General features: G+C 41.9%; 1 protein-coding gene across 1 annotated transcript in view; it reads right to left on the reverse strand.

The window, feature by feature from the left end:
• Window positions 1-557: 557 nt before the first annotated feature.
• slc35b3 (solute carrier family 35 member B3) overlaps window positions 558-16,100 on the reverse strand; it is a 47,546-nt gene continuing 32,003 nt past the window's right edge. The window contains exons 7-10 of the mRNA XM_038810222.1: window positions 9,246-9,338; window positions 6,116-6,227; window positions 2,710-2,779; window positions 558-1,641 (exon numbers count right to left, since the gene is read on the reverse strand). Of these exons, the coding sequence (XP_038666150.1) occupies window positions 1,494-1,641; window positions 2,710-2,779; window positions 6,116-6,227; window positions 9,246-9,338 (423 nt within the window). The 3' untranslated portion in view covers window positions 558-1,493. The remainder of the gene's footprint in view (window positions 1,642-2,709; window positions 2,780-6,115; window positions 6,228-9,245; window positions 9,339-16,100) is intronic.

Here is a 16,100-nt window from a genome sequence, read left to right on the forward strand (position 1 = left end):
CATTTTGGTGCTTATTTGCATCTTTCTGAACTATCTGCCTGACCGTGGATACAAAATCAACATTCCCTCTGCATTATTGTGACTTCTGCACTGATATCTATTTTAAGATTGGATTTAAAAAAAAAACAAGACTAGGTTTTCAAGATGAAGTTTGGTCAAGTAACTAAGATTCCAACAGAGAATAATCGAAAAGAGTTCAATCACCCATCACCTGGGTTACCCCATGATTTATGTACTGAAAATGATCAGTCCTCCGAAATGAATTAGCATTCACGCAGACTTATTGGCAGCATACACGCCTCTAGTTTTCTGCTTATCCACGTGCTGTTGCATTTCCATACTAGCCTCAATTAAAATGCTGTATATTCACTGTTAAAGATTCAGTTACAGTGAAAAGTTTACTCTGTGTTTTGAACCTAATGATAAATAAACGTGTTCATATTCTGCAATAAAAAGTGTGCTCCTTTTAAACAATGATTATGTAAGTGGAGGGCATGAGCATTTGGCAATCCTACACAAATCCCGAGTTAAAAGATTTAACAGCAAAAATATTTCAAAAGTTCAGCAATATGCTTTACTCAGTTCCTTTTTTTTGTATTAAAAGACATTTAGCTCTAACACGTTAAAATACAATTTCTCATTCTCTTTAAAAATCATAAAGGCTTTTAAAAAGGCATTGTGCAAATCCAGAATAATATAAAGGCCACAACACAAAATTGATTTTACGATGGGATAGTTGGGACTTCTCACGTCACCCCCAACTTTTTGTATGTTCTTCATAAAAAGTTGAACATTACACTTCACTTGAAGTGCTGTGCACTAGGAAGTGTTTTGGCAAAGTACAGTAATCATGTCTCAACATGGCACTTTTTTTTTGCACTCAAATAAATTAAGTACAATAAAGAACTATTTATCTATTTACGGTCACTGTCCAATAAAAATTTCATAACCAATGTTTAATGCACATCTTCCAACTACTGTGCATCGATTTAGGAATGCAGTACAATCAAGATGCATTAAGTACTCGAGAGGTATATTTAATTGTATGATCATGATAAATAACCACTTTAAATACTAATGTACCACACAATTATTTGTCAAGCTGTACATGTACAAGATTAAAAAAAAAACAATTGACCCTGATCAGTAATTTCCACCGAATGAAAAAAGAAAATGGAGAATACATATTTGATGCTTTTACAAAGCATTAAGAATCAAGCCAAGAGATGTGACTGAAGTTCATAAATCAGGAATTTTATATACATTATTAGTATCCGTGTTAACATTGACCAAGTTGTGTGTTGTTCCCTTTTGCAACACCTGCACGGTTCATTGCTGACTGCTCAAATTTGCTTCTCAGCAAAGCTGAAGTCATCAGCTGCCTGTGTATCATGGGTCCATCTCACAGGTCCACTGCTGCAGAGTACTCTCATTCAGCCAACTAATGACTGCTTGGTCTGATCAAATCCCAATAGTGGTTACTGCAGTGGACTCTACACAGTCTGGGACATGGATCTCATTTGTTTCTTCTTGATTACGTTCCAAAGATCAAGCAGTGATGGCAGCTGGATTCTGTCCATATTTTTGCTGTAAATATTTAGGAAGATACCAAGGATGACGACAAGACCTGACCACAAGTAGCTTAAAGAGAAAAAAAAGTACAATTAGTTTTCCACTAATTGGTGGATTGTGCAGTGCTCTACCACAGTTAAATGTTTAAATCCTGACAAAACCAATTCAATGTCAGAGCAGCATTCCTGTATTCCCACACCTAAAAGGCACTCCCCTCTCCAAAATGAATGGTGAGAGCCAGGGGTAGGATAGGAGCAAACCTAAATAATGTAAAACAAAAGGAATTGACAAAACTGATCCAGGTAAATGCTCACTATGGTTAAGGATTCAAATAACAAGATTGAATTTAGGAAGCTAGGAGAAAGAGATGGAACTTATTCATTCCAGGGCAAGAAACAATGGCTCAATTTTCAGCCCAGGTCGGGGACCCAAACTCCAGCTAACCGCTTCTGCATTGCACACAGTACTCAACCTTCAAATTTAAATGCCCTAATCTGGCCAGCGACAGATTTAGCACCAAACTAGGGCATCAAATATTACCAGGAGGTAAGGGCAACCTGCAGAGTACCAGCAGCGAAGGCAAATGGCAGCCACGATGGGGCCTCCCACTGCCTTGCAGAAAAGAGAACACAGCAGTGAAGGGCCAGCAGCCTCATCGCACACACATTGATGAATTCAAAATAGTCCTCTGGCCCAGCTTGGCTTGTTAACAAGTTCCTCAAGGAGCTTAGCAGGCCGTTAACCAGAAGCAAGCACGATCCAGGCATCCCCCTACCCACCCACTTGAAAATTTCACAGTGTCCTTGAAATGTCAGGGTACTGACCCCATCATCCAGGAGCGCCATATTTAAGGCGTGCCTGCTCCTATTCTTGTCCCCAATGAAAATCCCAGCTGATGTGTCTCCAGAGAAAATGGGGTGGAGAGTTATGTCAAAACTACAGGTAGGTGGGGCCGAGCCATGAAAATTATTAACCACAAAATATTATTAAGCATCATCCTAACCATTTGGCCATTTGCTTGCAGTTACTTGAAGCAGAACCTAATACCATACTGCATTATTACCCCATAGGTCTCACAGAAGTATATACAATTTCAAACAATTGGAAAGAAACTTGCTGAAATGAAGGTTTACTTACTGAAAGGTAAAAGGCTTTGAAAAGAAGAAAAATGAAAGCCCAATTGTCATTGCTTTTCGTCCAGTGGTTACTGCAAACAAATACATACAGATGTTCACTTCTACTGAAATGCTTTTAAGACAGTGGGAAAAACATCAGGGGAGTCATTTTCTTAACATTTCAGTGAAAGTTTCAAATCAGTTAACATAATTAACAATGAGACACCCATGCTTGCCAAGTGAATGTGTAGCACTATAAACTTGGAAAATCTGAAAGAGCCACAATATTTCTAGATTGCAATAGCAGGTTCAACTGTACAACCAGTTTCAACCACACTTCAATATGGCCAGTATTAGTTGGACTGCATGATGAAAGAACCAGGGGCAGGATTCTCCGACCTCCCCGCTGGGTCAGAGAATCCCCGGGGGGCGGCATGAGTCCCGCCCCACTACCGTATTCCCCGGCGGCAGTTTTCACGCCACACCGGTCAGGGGGCCGTTGGCAGCAGCCCCCAGCAATTCTCCGGGCCCGATGGGCTGAGCGGCCGTCAGTTCCTGGCCAGTCCCGCTGGCGTGAAATGGACATAGTCCCACACGGCGGGACCTGGTTGGTAGTCCATCTAGTGGTGTCCTGGGGGGGGGGGGGGGGGGGGGGGGGGGGGGGGGCGGGAGGCATAGGGGGATCCGCACGGTGGCCTGGTCCGTGATCGGGGCTCTGGTCCGTGATCGGGGCCCACCGATCTGCGGGCGGGCCTGTACCGTGGGGGCACGCCTTCCTTCTGCGCCGGCCTCTGTAGGGCTGTGCCATGGCTGGCGTGGAGAAGAACCCCCCCTGCGCAGGAACACGCCGGCCGGTCTGCGCATGCACCAATTCGCGCCGGTTGGTGGGGCGCCAACCCCTTCCGCGCTGGCCCAACCCCCGGAAATGTGGAGGAGTCCACAACTTCCGGTTGGCCCGATGCCGGAGTGGTTCGCGCCGTTCTTGGCGCTGGGACATCCCGCCAATTGCGGGAGAATCCTGCCCCAGAGATATTACAGCACAGAATGGTGCAATCTAGTGCACTACCCATGCTTTATTTTCAGTACTTTAACCATCTTTCCTCTTGTACTCTATCTATAAAATCCCAACAGTACAGGAGATGGCCATTTGGCTTATTGAGTCTGCACCAACCCTCTGAAAGAGCACTCTATGGACTGCGGGAAGGAACTGGAGCACTTGGAGGAAACCCACACAGACACGAGGAGAACATGCAAACTCCACAAGGCCAGAATAGAACCTGGGTCCCTGGCGCTGTGAGGCAGCAATGCAACCACTGTGCCACCTATGTTCCTATTTAAAACACAAAATCTTGTTGACCGTTATTTTCTCATCTGGCTGCACTCATTTACAGGGAGTTACGTCATTGAACTCTCGTGTCTGTTCATTCGTACCCTTCAGTATCTTTTACGCCCAAACCCAAAATGTATATTTATCTGCAAGACTTTTGCCATTGCCATCTGCCTAGCCATTATATTAACAAGTCTAGCTCAAGCCTTTTATGGCCCTCCTTCGCCTTTACATTTGCATTGTCAGTGCGTTTCAAGATTGTACTCATTGGGTAGGGTTTCTGCTTTGGGTGCAATCGGGGTACCAACTGCCGTCAACATTGCTCTAGTTTTCTCATTAGCATACTAACAATTATAAAATGTTCTATGAATCAGCACAATCAGGCTGTGATATAAAATAGAACATTAAAAAAAATCCGTGAATATAAAAGTGTGATTAAAAAGCTCTATTAATATAGCTGAAAACAGATTTAACCACAAAAAATAAGCATTTAAAAAAAAAAGTCTTGACCACCAGCTGCAAGTAACCTGATTTTAAATGATTGAAAATTACTAATTTTAATATTTTAAAACTTAAGGTGTGTAACTTGTGTCTTTGTATACAAAAAGAGCTAAATTTTAAGGGCCTTCTTGAAGGCCAGCAAATATTTGCAATTAGCAGAAACTCACAATGATGCTTAATTAGTCAGGGGGCGAGGGCCAGTTTTGTAGACAGGGTTGACTTCATAAACCAGCATGAATAATTGCAAAAGCTTAGGGTCCAACTTGCGCTCGAAATTCCTTTTGGGCTGGTTTGGCTGACTTTGGATGCTTTGTCCACCCCCCTCCCCAATAGGTTTGCAGGGCCTCAGGTACTGTTTAGGAAAGGGACAGCCTCCAGTATCGAATCAGGTGCTTCCTCCCATCTTGCCTTCAAAGCACAAGCACCCCGACAGCCCCTTGGGCCACCCTTCCCCCTCCCAGTCAGGAGTCCCTGTATTTATCTCCATGGGCTCCACCATTTTCACTTGTGGGGCTACTACAAACATTGGTGTGGATGAGGACTGTATTACTCATGGAGGAGGAGGCACAAGTTGAAAAGCTGAATCATGACATAATATTCAGAGTGAACGTATCTCCCAGTTGTTGCAAGAAGCAATAGGAGTAGCCTCTGACATAGTCAGAAATTAGGGGAATCTAAAAGCAATGAGTTTGTAGTCCTGGCTGTTCAGATGTTGTTTTTCAGGCAGATATGCTTCCAAATATGTTGGATTGAAGAAGCATCATTGGCTCCAAAATATTTAGTGGTAATAGGGCCAAACAGTCTTTCATCTTGAAGCCAGTCCTATATAAGATGCAATGGGGTCAGTTTCAATGGTTCCAATAACCAACATTTTGGTTTGGTTTATTCATATATTGTATTGAACAACTGGTTTCAGCTTATAACAGGCTGTTTTTTCTATCTTCGATTGATCAGGACCAACTAGCATTGAGAAGACCATCAGGCGTGTAAAACAGGTTGTCAGACTGATGAACAAGTATCAGCAGCTGGCAACACAGCAGGGACCACACATCAGGCACAAAATGTTAAGCATGCCGGGGGCTTTCGACAGAGATTTTGATGAGATTAATTCACTTTGTGAAGAACAGAAAAAAAAATTAAGAAACATGCATTACATGGAGTATCACCGTTCAAAAATGAATAAAGATGCAATGCTTTTATATGGTGCAAGTGTGGGGAAGGTCACATGGATGACAAGTCACCATCATTTCATTGGCATATCCTAAAGGAAGGTTGTTTGATTTTTGCCTATGGTGGAACACAAGAACATTTTGGCAGTTTACAACGGGGGCAACTCATGAGGAATGATGGTTACTCGGAAAATTAGGCTTTGTAAAGTGGGATCTAGTATTAGCTGCCGTGCAGATTTGATGCAACTTTGCAAATTTGTGCAAGGCATATACAATTTTAGCAAAGGAGAAAAAAATAAATGTTGACATTTAAGATTACAACAGACTAGCAGGCAAAGCCTCCAAATCATATTTTAATCGGTTGAAACACGATTTATACTATTTCCAATTTTAGCATGTCTTTCTGATGAACAGTGTGAGGTGTACATTACCTGTCACAGCAACAAGTGCACCAAACAGCTTTATCAAAGCTAGTACAAAGGAAATGCCAAAATATCCAGTCAATGAAAACATAAATGCATAACCGTATGTCTGCATAGGATTCTGCAAAACAAACATGGAAACAGAAATCATGACTCCGAAACTAGAGATTAACAGTATATTGCACATTGTGTTATAGGCTGACATCGTACATTTAAAAAGCCAAAAACTTACACAAGTAGCATTCTCCAAAAGTAAACTTCCCAAGTCAGTAACACCAACGATCTGTTCTTGCCCTCAGTATTTACCAGTTTATGGTGATAGGATAGGGTGTATTAGCAGTACATCACAAAAGTTGAAAATAACACATGACCAGGTAAATCAGTATTAGCAGTTGGCAAGTAGCGTTTAAAAGATTACGGTTTATGGCAACATTTTTCACAGGAAATACAAGAGTAGGAAACTGTGCAAAAGTTATTCAATTTAACAAACGTGACAATATAGTGAAAGGAAGGGGACAGCAGGCAGAGAAGAATGTGAATGTTATAACCTCCCCGGGAAACACTTCCGCTCTTCCTGGCCCACAAGCAATGCTGTAATGGCAATTCCATTTTTCTACAGAGCAGACCGCATCTCCTTTAGATGCCTGTATTTTTCAGAGGCCCAAGCAACCCAGTTGGCCAGGTTAAACCTAGAAGGCAGGTTAAATGTGTGGCATGCAGTTCATTACAATATTGAACTATAAAAGGTACCTCCTGGGAGAGGATTGTTGTCCCCCCCTACCCCTCTGTCTATGTTAAAGCTAGAAATGGGCAATGGGCAGATTGGGGATTTTGCACAGGTCTGCTAATTATAAATAGATGAAAATGGTACAACGTCTCTTAACATCAGTATATATTATAAAGAAATAGGCAGGAGTTTACAAAAAGAATAAGAGTTACAGCTTTGTCCTCATTTCAGGTCAGTTTTGCCCAATGTCAATTGGTGCATATGGGCATTACTGAAAGGTAAAATAGGCCCCATTGAAGGATATGGATTCAGGTAATGTACTGTGAAAGAAAAGAAAATTGCACGCTCAGAGGTCATGCAATTGATATAACGTTATTGCTATAAAAGAATCAAGAGAAGAATAGATGAAGTTTGAACTGAGGTGATCATTTTTTTTAAAAGAGAAAAAAAAAGGGAGAATAACACAGAGGAAAGCTTAACTGAATTCAACAACAACAGTATGGACAGCAAGTTGAGAGGAAACTAGCTCAGAATACAGCTTTAGTGAAAAAGCACGGTAAATGTTTAACATATGCAGTATTAGATCTTGTTAAAAGCTTTGGAGATGTCTACTGCATGACAATTATTATTCAACTGCAGCAGGAAGATGAAATACAAAGTCACAGCATGCCAGAATGAACAGGGTCGATCTTTATCTAAACAATTTTTGTATATTCACTTGGGGTTTACTGTGCATTTGAATTAGTGCTGCAGAAAGAGTCCTTCAGACTGTTGCTCACTTCAACATTTGAAGGACTGAACCAAAAATTGGAAACCTAATTTCCTTGATATATACATTATAAAATTATTTTTTAAGGAAGTGTAAGAGTATTTAAAAATCAATTTCTTAAATTCCAACATTATGGCTTTCATCTTGGTGTAAAAATAATACCTTGGGGATCCCTTTCAAACAGTTGCCTTAGTGGCTTTAGAATTATTTAAACAAATGTTGCTTATGTAACAATTTATCATATTTAACGCAGAAGTTTTATAATGTATCATTCTGTGCACACACAAACAATTTACAATACGTAGTGTATTTCTCATTGAACAGCAGTACAGTAAATCTATCAAACATGTATATAATAATCTTTATTAGTGTCACAAGTAGGCTTACATTAACAAGGCAATGAAGTTACTTTGGGAATCTCCTAGTTGCCACATTCCGTCGCCTATTCGGGGACACCGAGGGAGAATTCAGAATGCCCAATTCACCTAACAAGCATTTCTTTCAGGACATGTGGGAGGAATCCCACGCAGACAGAGGGAGAATGTGCAGACTCCACAGACAGTGACCAAGCGGGAATCGAACCCGGGACCCTGGTGCTGTGAAGCAACAGTGCTAACCACTGTGCTACCATGCCACCCATACGTTGCAAAGCATGTGTGAGAAAGTAGAAATGCACTAAACTGCGGAGCAATAGTTGCAGGTTCAACAACAAAATAAAAAGATTTTCTTATGGATAAATGAACAGATGAAGTTGATGCATGGGTTCAAATTTAGTCCACACTAAAATCTTTCTTTGAACTTTTTATAGTCTTGAGCGAATAATCTTTGGTAGCCTGAGTTTATCTTAAATTTGTTCTAAAACCAAATGGTTACTCTCACTCAATGATTCTACAAAGATCCTGTGAAAGAGCTCCCTTCGATGGATCGATATCAGATTTACCCAGAGAGACAAAAAAATCTTATTCAATTTCAATTCTGTATTTCATTAGTTGATTTGATCTATGGTTTCACATCGTGCACTCATTTACTGTCCAAAGGTTAGTTTGACAAAGTCCACAAGTACGAAAGTCAGGATCAGCTATGATGCTTGCCTCCCAACTGAGGATCCTTTTACATGAATAACACCTAGCTTCATCTATGTATTATGGCCATTTGGGCAAAGTACCCGAGAGCTGCCAGTATCAATGGAACCTTATCCTGGCACAAGTCAAATGAGTGTAATCCAGAGCAAAGATGAGAAAGCTAGGAAGGATGATAAAAATGGAAAACAATGCATCATTGGATTAAACCAATTCACTAATATTCGGCAGTCCAATTTTGTCAAGCCAAATAAAGTGGTACCCATAACATAACATGCACCAGTATAGGAAGTTTCGGCACAGCAATATTAACTGATGAAATAAAGCAGTAGAATCAAATCCTAATTTATCAAAAGCCCTCATTAGTTACTCCATTTTAATTATTATACTGTAGATGGGCAAAACAAAATGAATGGTTAGGCCAAAAAGCAGTGTTTTAAATGGATCTTGGTGTCCAACTGGATGACCATAAAGATTGCACCTCAATGTTTTTTTTGTCAGAACTTGGTGAGAACAGATGTAAAAGCACACATTAGTTAAGAGTACAAAGTTGAACACACTTACCCTTGAACAAAAGGCAAAAGCAGGGCTCAGGCCACGGGTACAAAATAAACCCGTTAATATATACAGAAAACCTATTGAGTAGGAATATAAAACCTAGAAGCAAGAGGAGACAAATATATAAGTCACCAACCTTGGATATGCAGCGTTCAAAATGAAAGCATAAATTTTGCAAGCAAGCTTGTACTGATACAATAAACCAGAGTACGGTGCAAGTGCTAAATAATAGGGAGTGAAGATGCCAAATGGCAAGACATCAAGAACCGTTTTAACATTGTTCTAACCTAATTTACTTTGCAAGTTCAAGCACGTTAGATTACTGGATTACCGGAATACTTAATTAGCAAGAAGTGCCCGTAAAATCTAATTGCTGATCCCTCTTACAAGTTTGCCAAATCAAATAAACTTGAACCGCTGGAAATTTGTTAACAACTCATGGTCATGTATTTGATGATGTACAATTTTATAGGACATAATTCACTACCCAGCCCAGTGATTCTCAAACATTTTGGTTAAAGGATGAATAATCATGGACTCTATCTAAATCTTAATACGACACAATAATCATAATATGAAGAATGCTGCATATAAAAGGTGCCTGGATAATGTTTTTAACTAATCAGACACTTGCTTATAGACATCAGAGTTGGGTGTGCTTGCTTCCCACTGCACAGTTTGCCCTTGGCAAAGGCATGTGGCGACCAGAAGCAGAAAAGGTACGTGGGGAACAGGAGCACCGGGGGAGCATACCCCGGTAGAGGGATTGGTGTGCACCGACCTGGCAAAAGCAGGAGCCTGTGGGGTGGGGAGGTCTTTTACACTTGACCCAGTGCCCTGGACAGCTGACCATCCATAAAGCTGCCCTTTTTAATGGACCTCCTAGAGGGTCTCTGCAGCCTGGGATCCGCAGACTACAGTTTGAATCGCCAATCTCATATTTGTGGTTTTTTTTAAAAAATGGAGAGTAACCTGAATCATCCAAGGAACTGTCATACAAATGCGAGGACCAACATAATGCACTGAAGAAGAGGGAAAGAGATATGTATAGTCAGCTGCTCTTGGGGAATCAGAGGTGCTGCCATTAGGGCTCTCCCTGCATTCTTAAATATTTTGTAGAATTACTCTCAGGCTGAAAAAAGATTTATATTATAAAGGGGAATGACATATAAAAGAGACTGGATGCAGATCACTATCGAGAAAAGGGTATGACTACCAGGAAACAAATATAAAGGACTGTTGGCCAGCTTTCTTCAATACCTGTACAGGCAACAGTAACTTCTATTTGGCAACAACACTTGCTGTCATCATTCGAGCCACAGTTTTGTTTCTGTGGTTCATTGCAGCTATTCAGAATGCCATCTAGTCTCAAATTTAGTGGAAGGAACTTCTAAAAATGCTGACTGGATGATTAGTTGACAGTATTGCAAGGTCATCCATCAGATTGGACTGAACCCGTCTGGAATTGTAACAAACTTACACAACGGGATTTTAAAAAAAGCAAAGTGGTCACACTATATCTAATTATTTAAAAATTAACCAAAAACTCATTCCTCCGAGCTCCTCAATTTCACGTAAAGTTGTGCTTTCTCTCATTTTGCAGGATTGTTCAGTCGATCATATTCAAGTTTAGATTTTCTTTTATTTTGCGACACATATCCAATAATCGAATCTCCCAACCTGTCTCAACAGAGCCGAGAATTTTTTTTAAAGCACTTAAGAGGATGATATCCAGCAGAAACACAATGCCAATTAACATTCTCTTATTTTCTTCAGGAAAATAGGACTTCATCACGTACATCAAAATTGTCATTAAACTAAGGGCACCTAAAGTAACATTCAGTGGCACAAAGGACAGTCAGGCAGCAGCAGCCACCCACCCACATCATTGGGTCACTACAAAGAAATACCGGTCCAAGTCTGGGGATAACAGCAGAGGTGACGTCAATGGGCATCCAAAGGGACTCTGATGCAACAATGGAGAAATACTGGGGGTAGGAGAAGAATAAAAATAACAAATCGATACAACTACTAAAAATATTTTACAAAGTTCTAAATAGAAATCATTACGTTTGAGCTACTAAACAATTAACCAAACTTCTTAAAAAAAATGTTTTTCAAAATTACTGGGAGCAAGGGAGTATAACTTAAATTGTATTTTCATGACTTCATTATTACCCTCCACCACAGCAGTAGATCAGAGAGAATCTTCCATATTTCTAATAGTGTTGGTGAGTATGCTTTATTCTGGCTAATCCAGAAATCATGAGCCGATGAAGCGTAACATTATCAATCCAGTGGTTTTCAAACCTATTATCATAAATCTGAATTGAGCACTTTGTTCTTCAAGACTATTTCTGCATGACTGGACTATGTAAATTCACTCGTAGCTAGTCAGCCTTCTTCACTACACATTATTACAAGTCATCATTTGCTAGACAAGGACTGAATTATAATACTGAAAATGGAGAAAGGGTTTGACCCGAGTTAACCAGTCATTTATGATGTAGACTTGCGATATATTTTGGACATTTCCCATAATTTCTAAGGGACGGCCTATTTTTTGGACAAGTGATTTTTCTTGCAGTAACGATGGGTATGAAACAATCTCAATAAGGATGAATAAAAATGATGTAACATAACATGCTGTTAGGCAATTTGGACATTCCGAATTTGCCCTCCGTGAACCCAAACAGATGCTGGAATGTGACAACTCGGGCCTTTTCACGGTAACCTCATTGCAGTGTTAATGTAAGCCTACTTGTGACAATAAAGATTATTAACAGTCATACATCAGAATTTAGATGTGGCTAATCCTATTTTTGATTCGCAAATTATTGGGCATGCGATCCCAACAGTCAGATTTGTAAGGTATAGGCAAGGATTTCAAACAAGCTTAAGCATTTACAAATTATAATCTCAGTCTCCATTTCTCCCCATTTAGTTTTATAAACTTGTTGAATATCTTATTTGTAGATGGCAAGATTGTAAAAAGGATTCTATTAGACTTGCCAACCCTATGCCCTCAGGTTTTACAATAAAACAGATTAGGATATAAATTATCCTGAAATACATTTTACCGCCAATAGGGACATTGAGGCAATCTCCTTTTAGTGAGATCAGTAAACTCAAATGAAATGTGCAAGCATGTTAATATTCTACTAAAATGGATCATGAAAAGTTTATTTTGCCTCATTCTAGCCAGCTTTAAAATTGAGCTTCCTTTGCTGAATTGCTAAGCTCTAAACCTCCTATTTTGGTGTGTGACCAGTTTAAATAAGAGTTTTCTTATTCAATATTTCACTGCTACTGTTTGCTGCTGTTTTTTAAAAAAAAATGTAACATGTATCAAAGCGAGTGCAAGGAGCAACTACTCTCTTGTGCCTATGGAATACATGTCTTTTTAATAAGTAAGAAAAGGTTATTCATGAGCAACAAAGCCACAAATGACTTCTAAATGACTCCTAGGAGGTCTTAAAAATAGTACTGGAAGTGAAACCATATTAGAAATCTGGGCTTCTATTTGTTAACAAACGTAAGGGTCGGGATTCTCTGTCCCGGGATGACCGGATTGCGTTCCCTGATGGGATGGAGAATCGGGCGTCGGAGAAAAATTGGGATCGACACCAGGCACCAACTCGATCGCTAGAGAGTAGTCCAGTCAGGGACAATGAGAAGAATTATAGCTGCAACACACTTACCTTGCAGCACCACAGGCGGAATTCTCTGCAAGGCCCGACGCCGTTGTGAAACCCGGAGAGGTTCACAACGGCGTCGGAAGCCTCTCCCGGCCCCCTAGTCTCCCATCCCCGGGGGGGATAGGAGGGCCGTACCGGGAAATTCGGCCGCCGGGCCTTGTCCCTGGCTTCAAGGCCCGGCGTGCCAAGAATGACGTGGCGGCGGCGCCTAATGACGTTGGACAGCTCAAACCTGCGCATGTGCGGTTGCCGTCTTTCCCCTAAGCCGCCCCGCAAGACGTGGCGGCTTGATCTTGCGGGGCGGCGGAGGGGAAAGAGTGCGTCTCCTTGAGACGCCGGCCCGACGATTGGTGGGCACGGTCGTGGTGCTCGATCCCCGATCTGCCCCCCCACAGGCCCCACACTTACCTGGCGCGCCATGTTCACGACGGCAGCGACCAGGTATGGTTGCCGCCATCGTGAACAAGTCAGGAACGGCAGGCCGCTCAGCCCATCCGGGCCGGAGAATTGCGGGCTGCCGTGAAAAACAGCGGCCCGCGTTTCTCCGAGCGACGTGTCGCAAAACCGGAGGGGGGGTGGGGGAGAATAGCAGGAGGTGCGGGAGTGGACCTCCCGCTATTCTCCCACCCATCGTGGTTGCGGAGAATCGCACCCCACATGTCCATTCCTGGAAGGAGTAGCTGTGACCTGCATTTGGTTCCCACAGATCCATTAGCTGCAAGCAATTTACATCTTTCTAGTACTGGTCTTTGATTGACAGCTTTTACAAACCATTTGCAGCTTTGATTCATTCATCTCCCTTCACAGTTCAGTGGCCTAATTGGTGAAACCTCAATGCTTGTAAACATTGACCACATCAAAGAGAGGTAAGTGCATTCCAATCACTCTTGTGTGATTTCAGCACACTTCTCCCTATTGCAGGGGTGGGTTTGGAGTCGTTTCACTGTGGGGGAGGGGGATGGCTGCGGGACCTCGCTATTGGGATGCCCACTTAAATGGCAGCCTATAAGGCATCGGAGAAGAATTAGGCCTTTCGGCCCATCGGGTCTTTTCTGCCATTCAATCATGGCTGATACGTCTCTCAACCCCATTCTCCTGCCATATCCCCATTAACTTTGATCCCATTTATTAATCAAGAACCTATATAAATCTGTCTTAAAGACAATCAGTTACTTGGGCTCCACAGTCTACTGTAGCAATGAGTTCCACAGATTCACCACCATTTGCAGAATTTCTTTTGCATCTCGGTTTTAAAGTCCCTTCAGTCTGAGTTGGTTCCCTTGGGTTCCAGTTTCTCCTACTAGTGGAAACATCCTCTCCATGTTCATTTTATCTAGACCTCTCAGCATTCTGTAAGTTTCAATTAGATCCCCCCCTCATCCTTCTAAACTCCAGCGACTACAGACCCAGAGTCCTCAACCGCTCCTCATATGACAAATTCTTCATTCCAGGGATCATTCTTGCGAACTTCCTCTGGACCCTTTCCAACCCGAGCACATTCTTCCTTTGATATGGGGCCCACAACTGCTCACAATATTCCAAATGGAGTCTGACTCGAGCCTTATACAGCCTCAAGAGTACATCCTTGCTCTTGTATCCTAGCCCTCTTAACGTGAATGCTCACATTGCATTTGCCTTCCTAACTGCTAATTGAAACTGCATGTTAACCTTAAGAGAATCCTGAACAAGGGAATCCTGAATTAGGACTCCAAGTCCCTGTGTGCTTCCACTTTCCGAAGCCTTTTTCCATTTAGAAAATAGTCTATGCCTCTATTCTTGCTACCAAAGTGCATTACTTCACACTTTACCACATTCCATCTGCCACTTCTTTGGCCACTCTCCTAGCCTGTCCAGGTCCTTCTGCAGCCTCCCTGCTTCCTCAACACGACCTGTCCATCTACATATCTTAGTATCACCTGCAAACCTAGCAATAATGCCCTCAGTTCCTTCTTCCAGATCATTAATGTACATCGTGAATAGCTTTGTTCCCAACACTGATTCCCCGCGGAACACTACTAGTCACCAGCTGCCATCCTGAAAAGGACCCCTTTATCGCCATTCTCTGTCTTCTGCCAGTCAGCCAATCCTCTATCCATGCCAATACCTTGCCCCTAACACCATGGGCTCTTACTTTGTTTAGTAATCTCACTCTCCTGTACGGTACCTTGTCAAAGGACTTCTGGAAATCCAAATAGATCACGTCCACTGGTTCTCCTTTGTCTAACTTCCTCGTTACAGCCTCAAAGAATTCTAACAGGTTGTCAGGCATTACCTCCCCTTGATGAATCTGTGCTGATTCAGTCCTATTTTACCATGTACTTCTAAGTACTCCACAATTTAATCCTTAATAATACTCTAAAATCTTCCCACCAACCGATGTCAGGCTAACCTGCCTCCCTCCCTTCATAAACAGGGGTGTTACATTAGCCATTTTACAATCCTCTGGGACCCTCCCTGTCTCTAGTGATTTCCGAAGGATCACCACCAATACCTCCACAATCTCCTCAGCTACCTCCTTCAGAACCCTGGGGTGTAGAACATCCGATCCGGTTGATTTATCCACCGTCAGACCTTTCAGTTTCCCCACCACCTTCTCCTCAGGGATAGCCACTACACTCTCCTCTGCCCCCTGACTCTCTTGAAGTTCTGGTGTGCCACTGCTGTCTTCCACTGTGAAGACTGATGCAAAGTTCCTATTCAGTTCCTCTGCTATTTCACTGTTCCCCCTATTACTACTTCTCCAGCTTTATTTTCCAGTGGTCCAATGTCTATTCTTGTCTCTCTCTTACCTTTTATATATAGAAAAAAAACCTCTTCCTATCTACCTTTATATTACTAGCTGGCTTACATTGTACTTCATCTTCTTCCCCCCTTATTGTTTTTTTTAAGCTGTCCTCTGCTTGCTTTTAAAGGCGTTCCAGTCCTCTGGCTTCCTACTAATCCTCACTACATTATATGCTTTTTCCTTTGTTTTTATGCTGTCCTTGACTTTCCTCATCAGCCAAGGTTGCCCTGTCCTCCCCTAAGGGTTCCTTCACTTTAAGTTCCCTAATCAAGTCTGCCTCATTACAGATCACCAAATCCACTATTACTTCTTCCCTGGTGCCCGTCAGCCAATTATCGATTTAAGTTCATTTCTTGCGAACAATACAACCTCGCCCTC

The sequence above is a fragment of the Scyliorhinus canicula genome, chromosome 10 (assembly GCF_902713615.1).
Source record: "Scyliorhinus canicula chromosome 10, sScyCan1.1, whole genome shotgun sequence".
Taxonomy (NCBI): domain Eukaryota; kingdom Metazoa; phylum Chordata; class Chondrichthyes; order Carcharhiniformes; family Scyliorhinidae; genus Scyliorhinus; species Scyliorhinus canicula.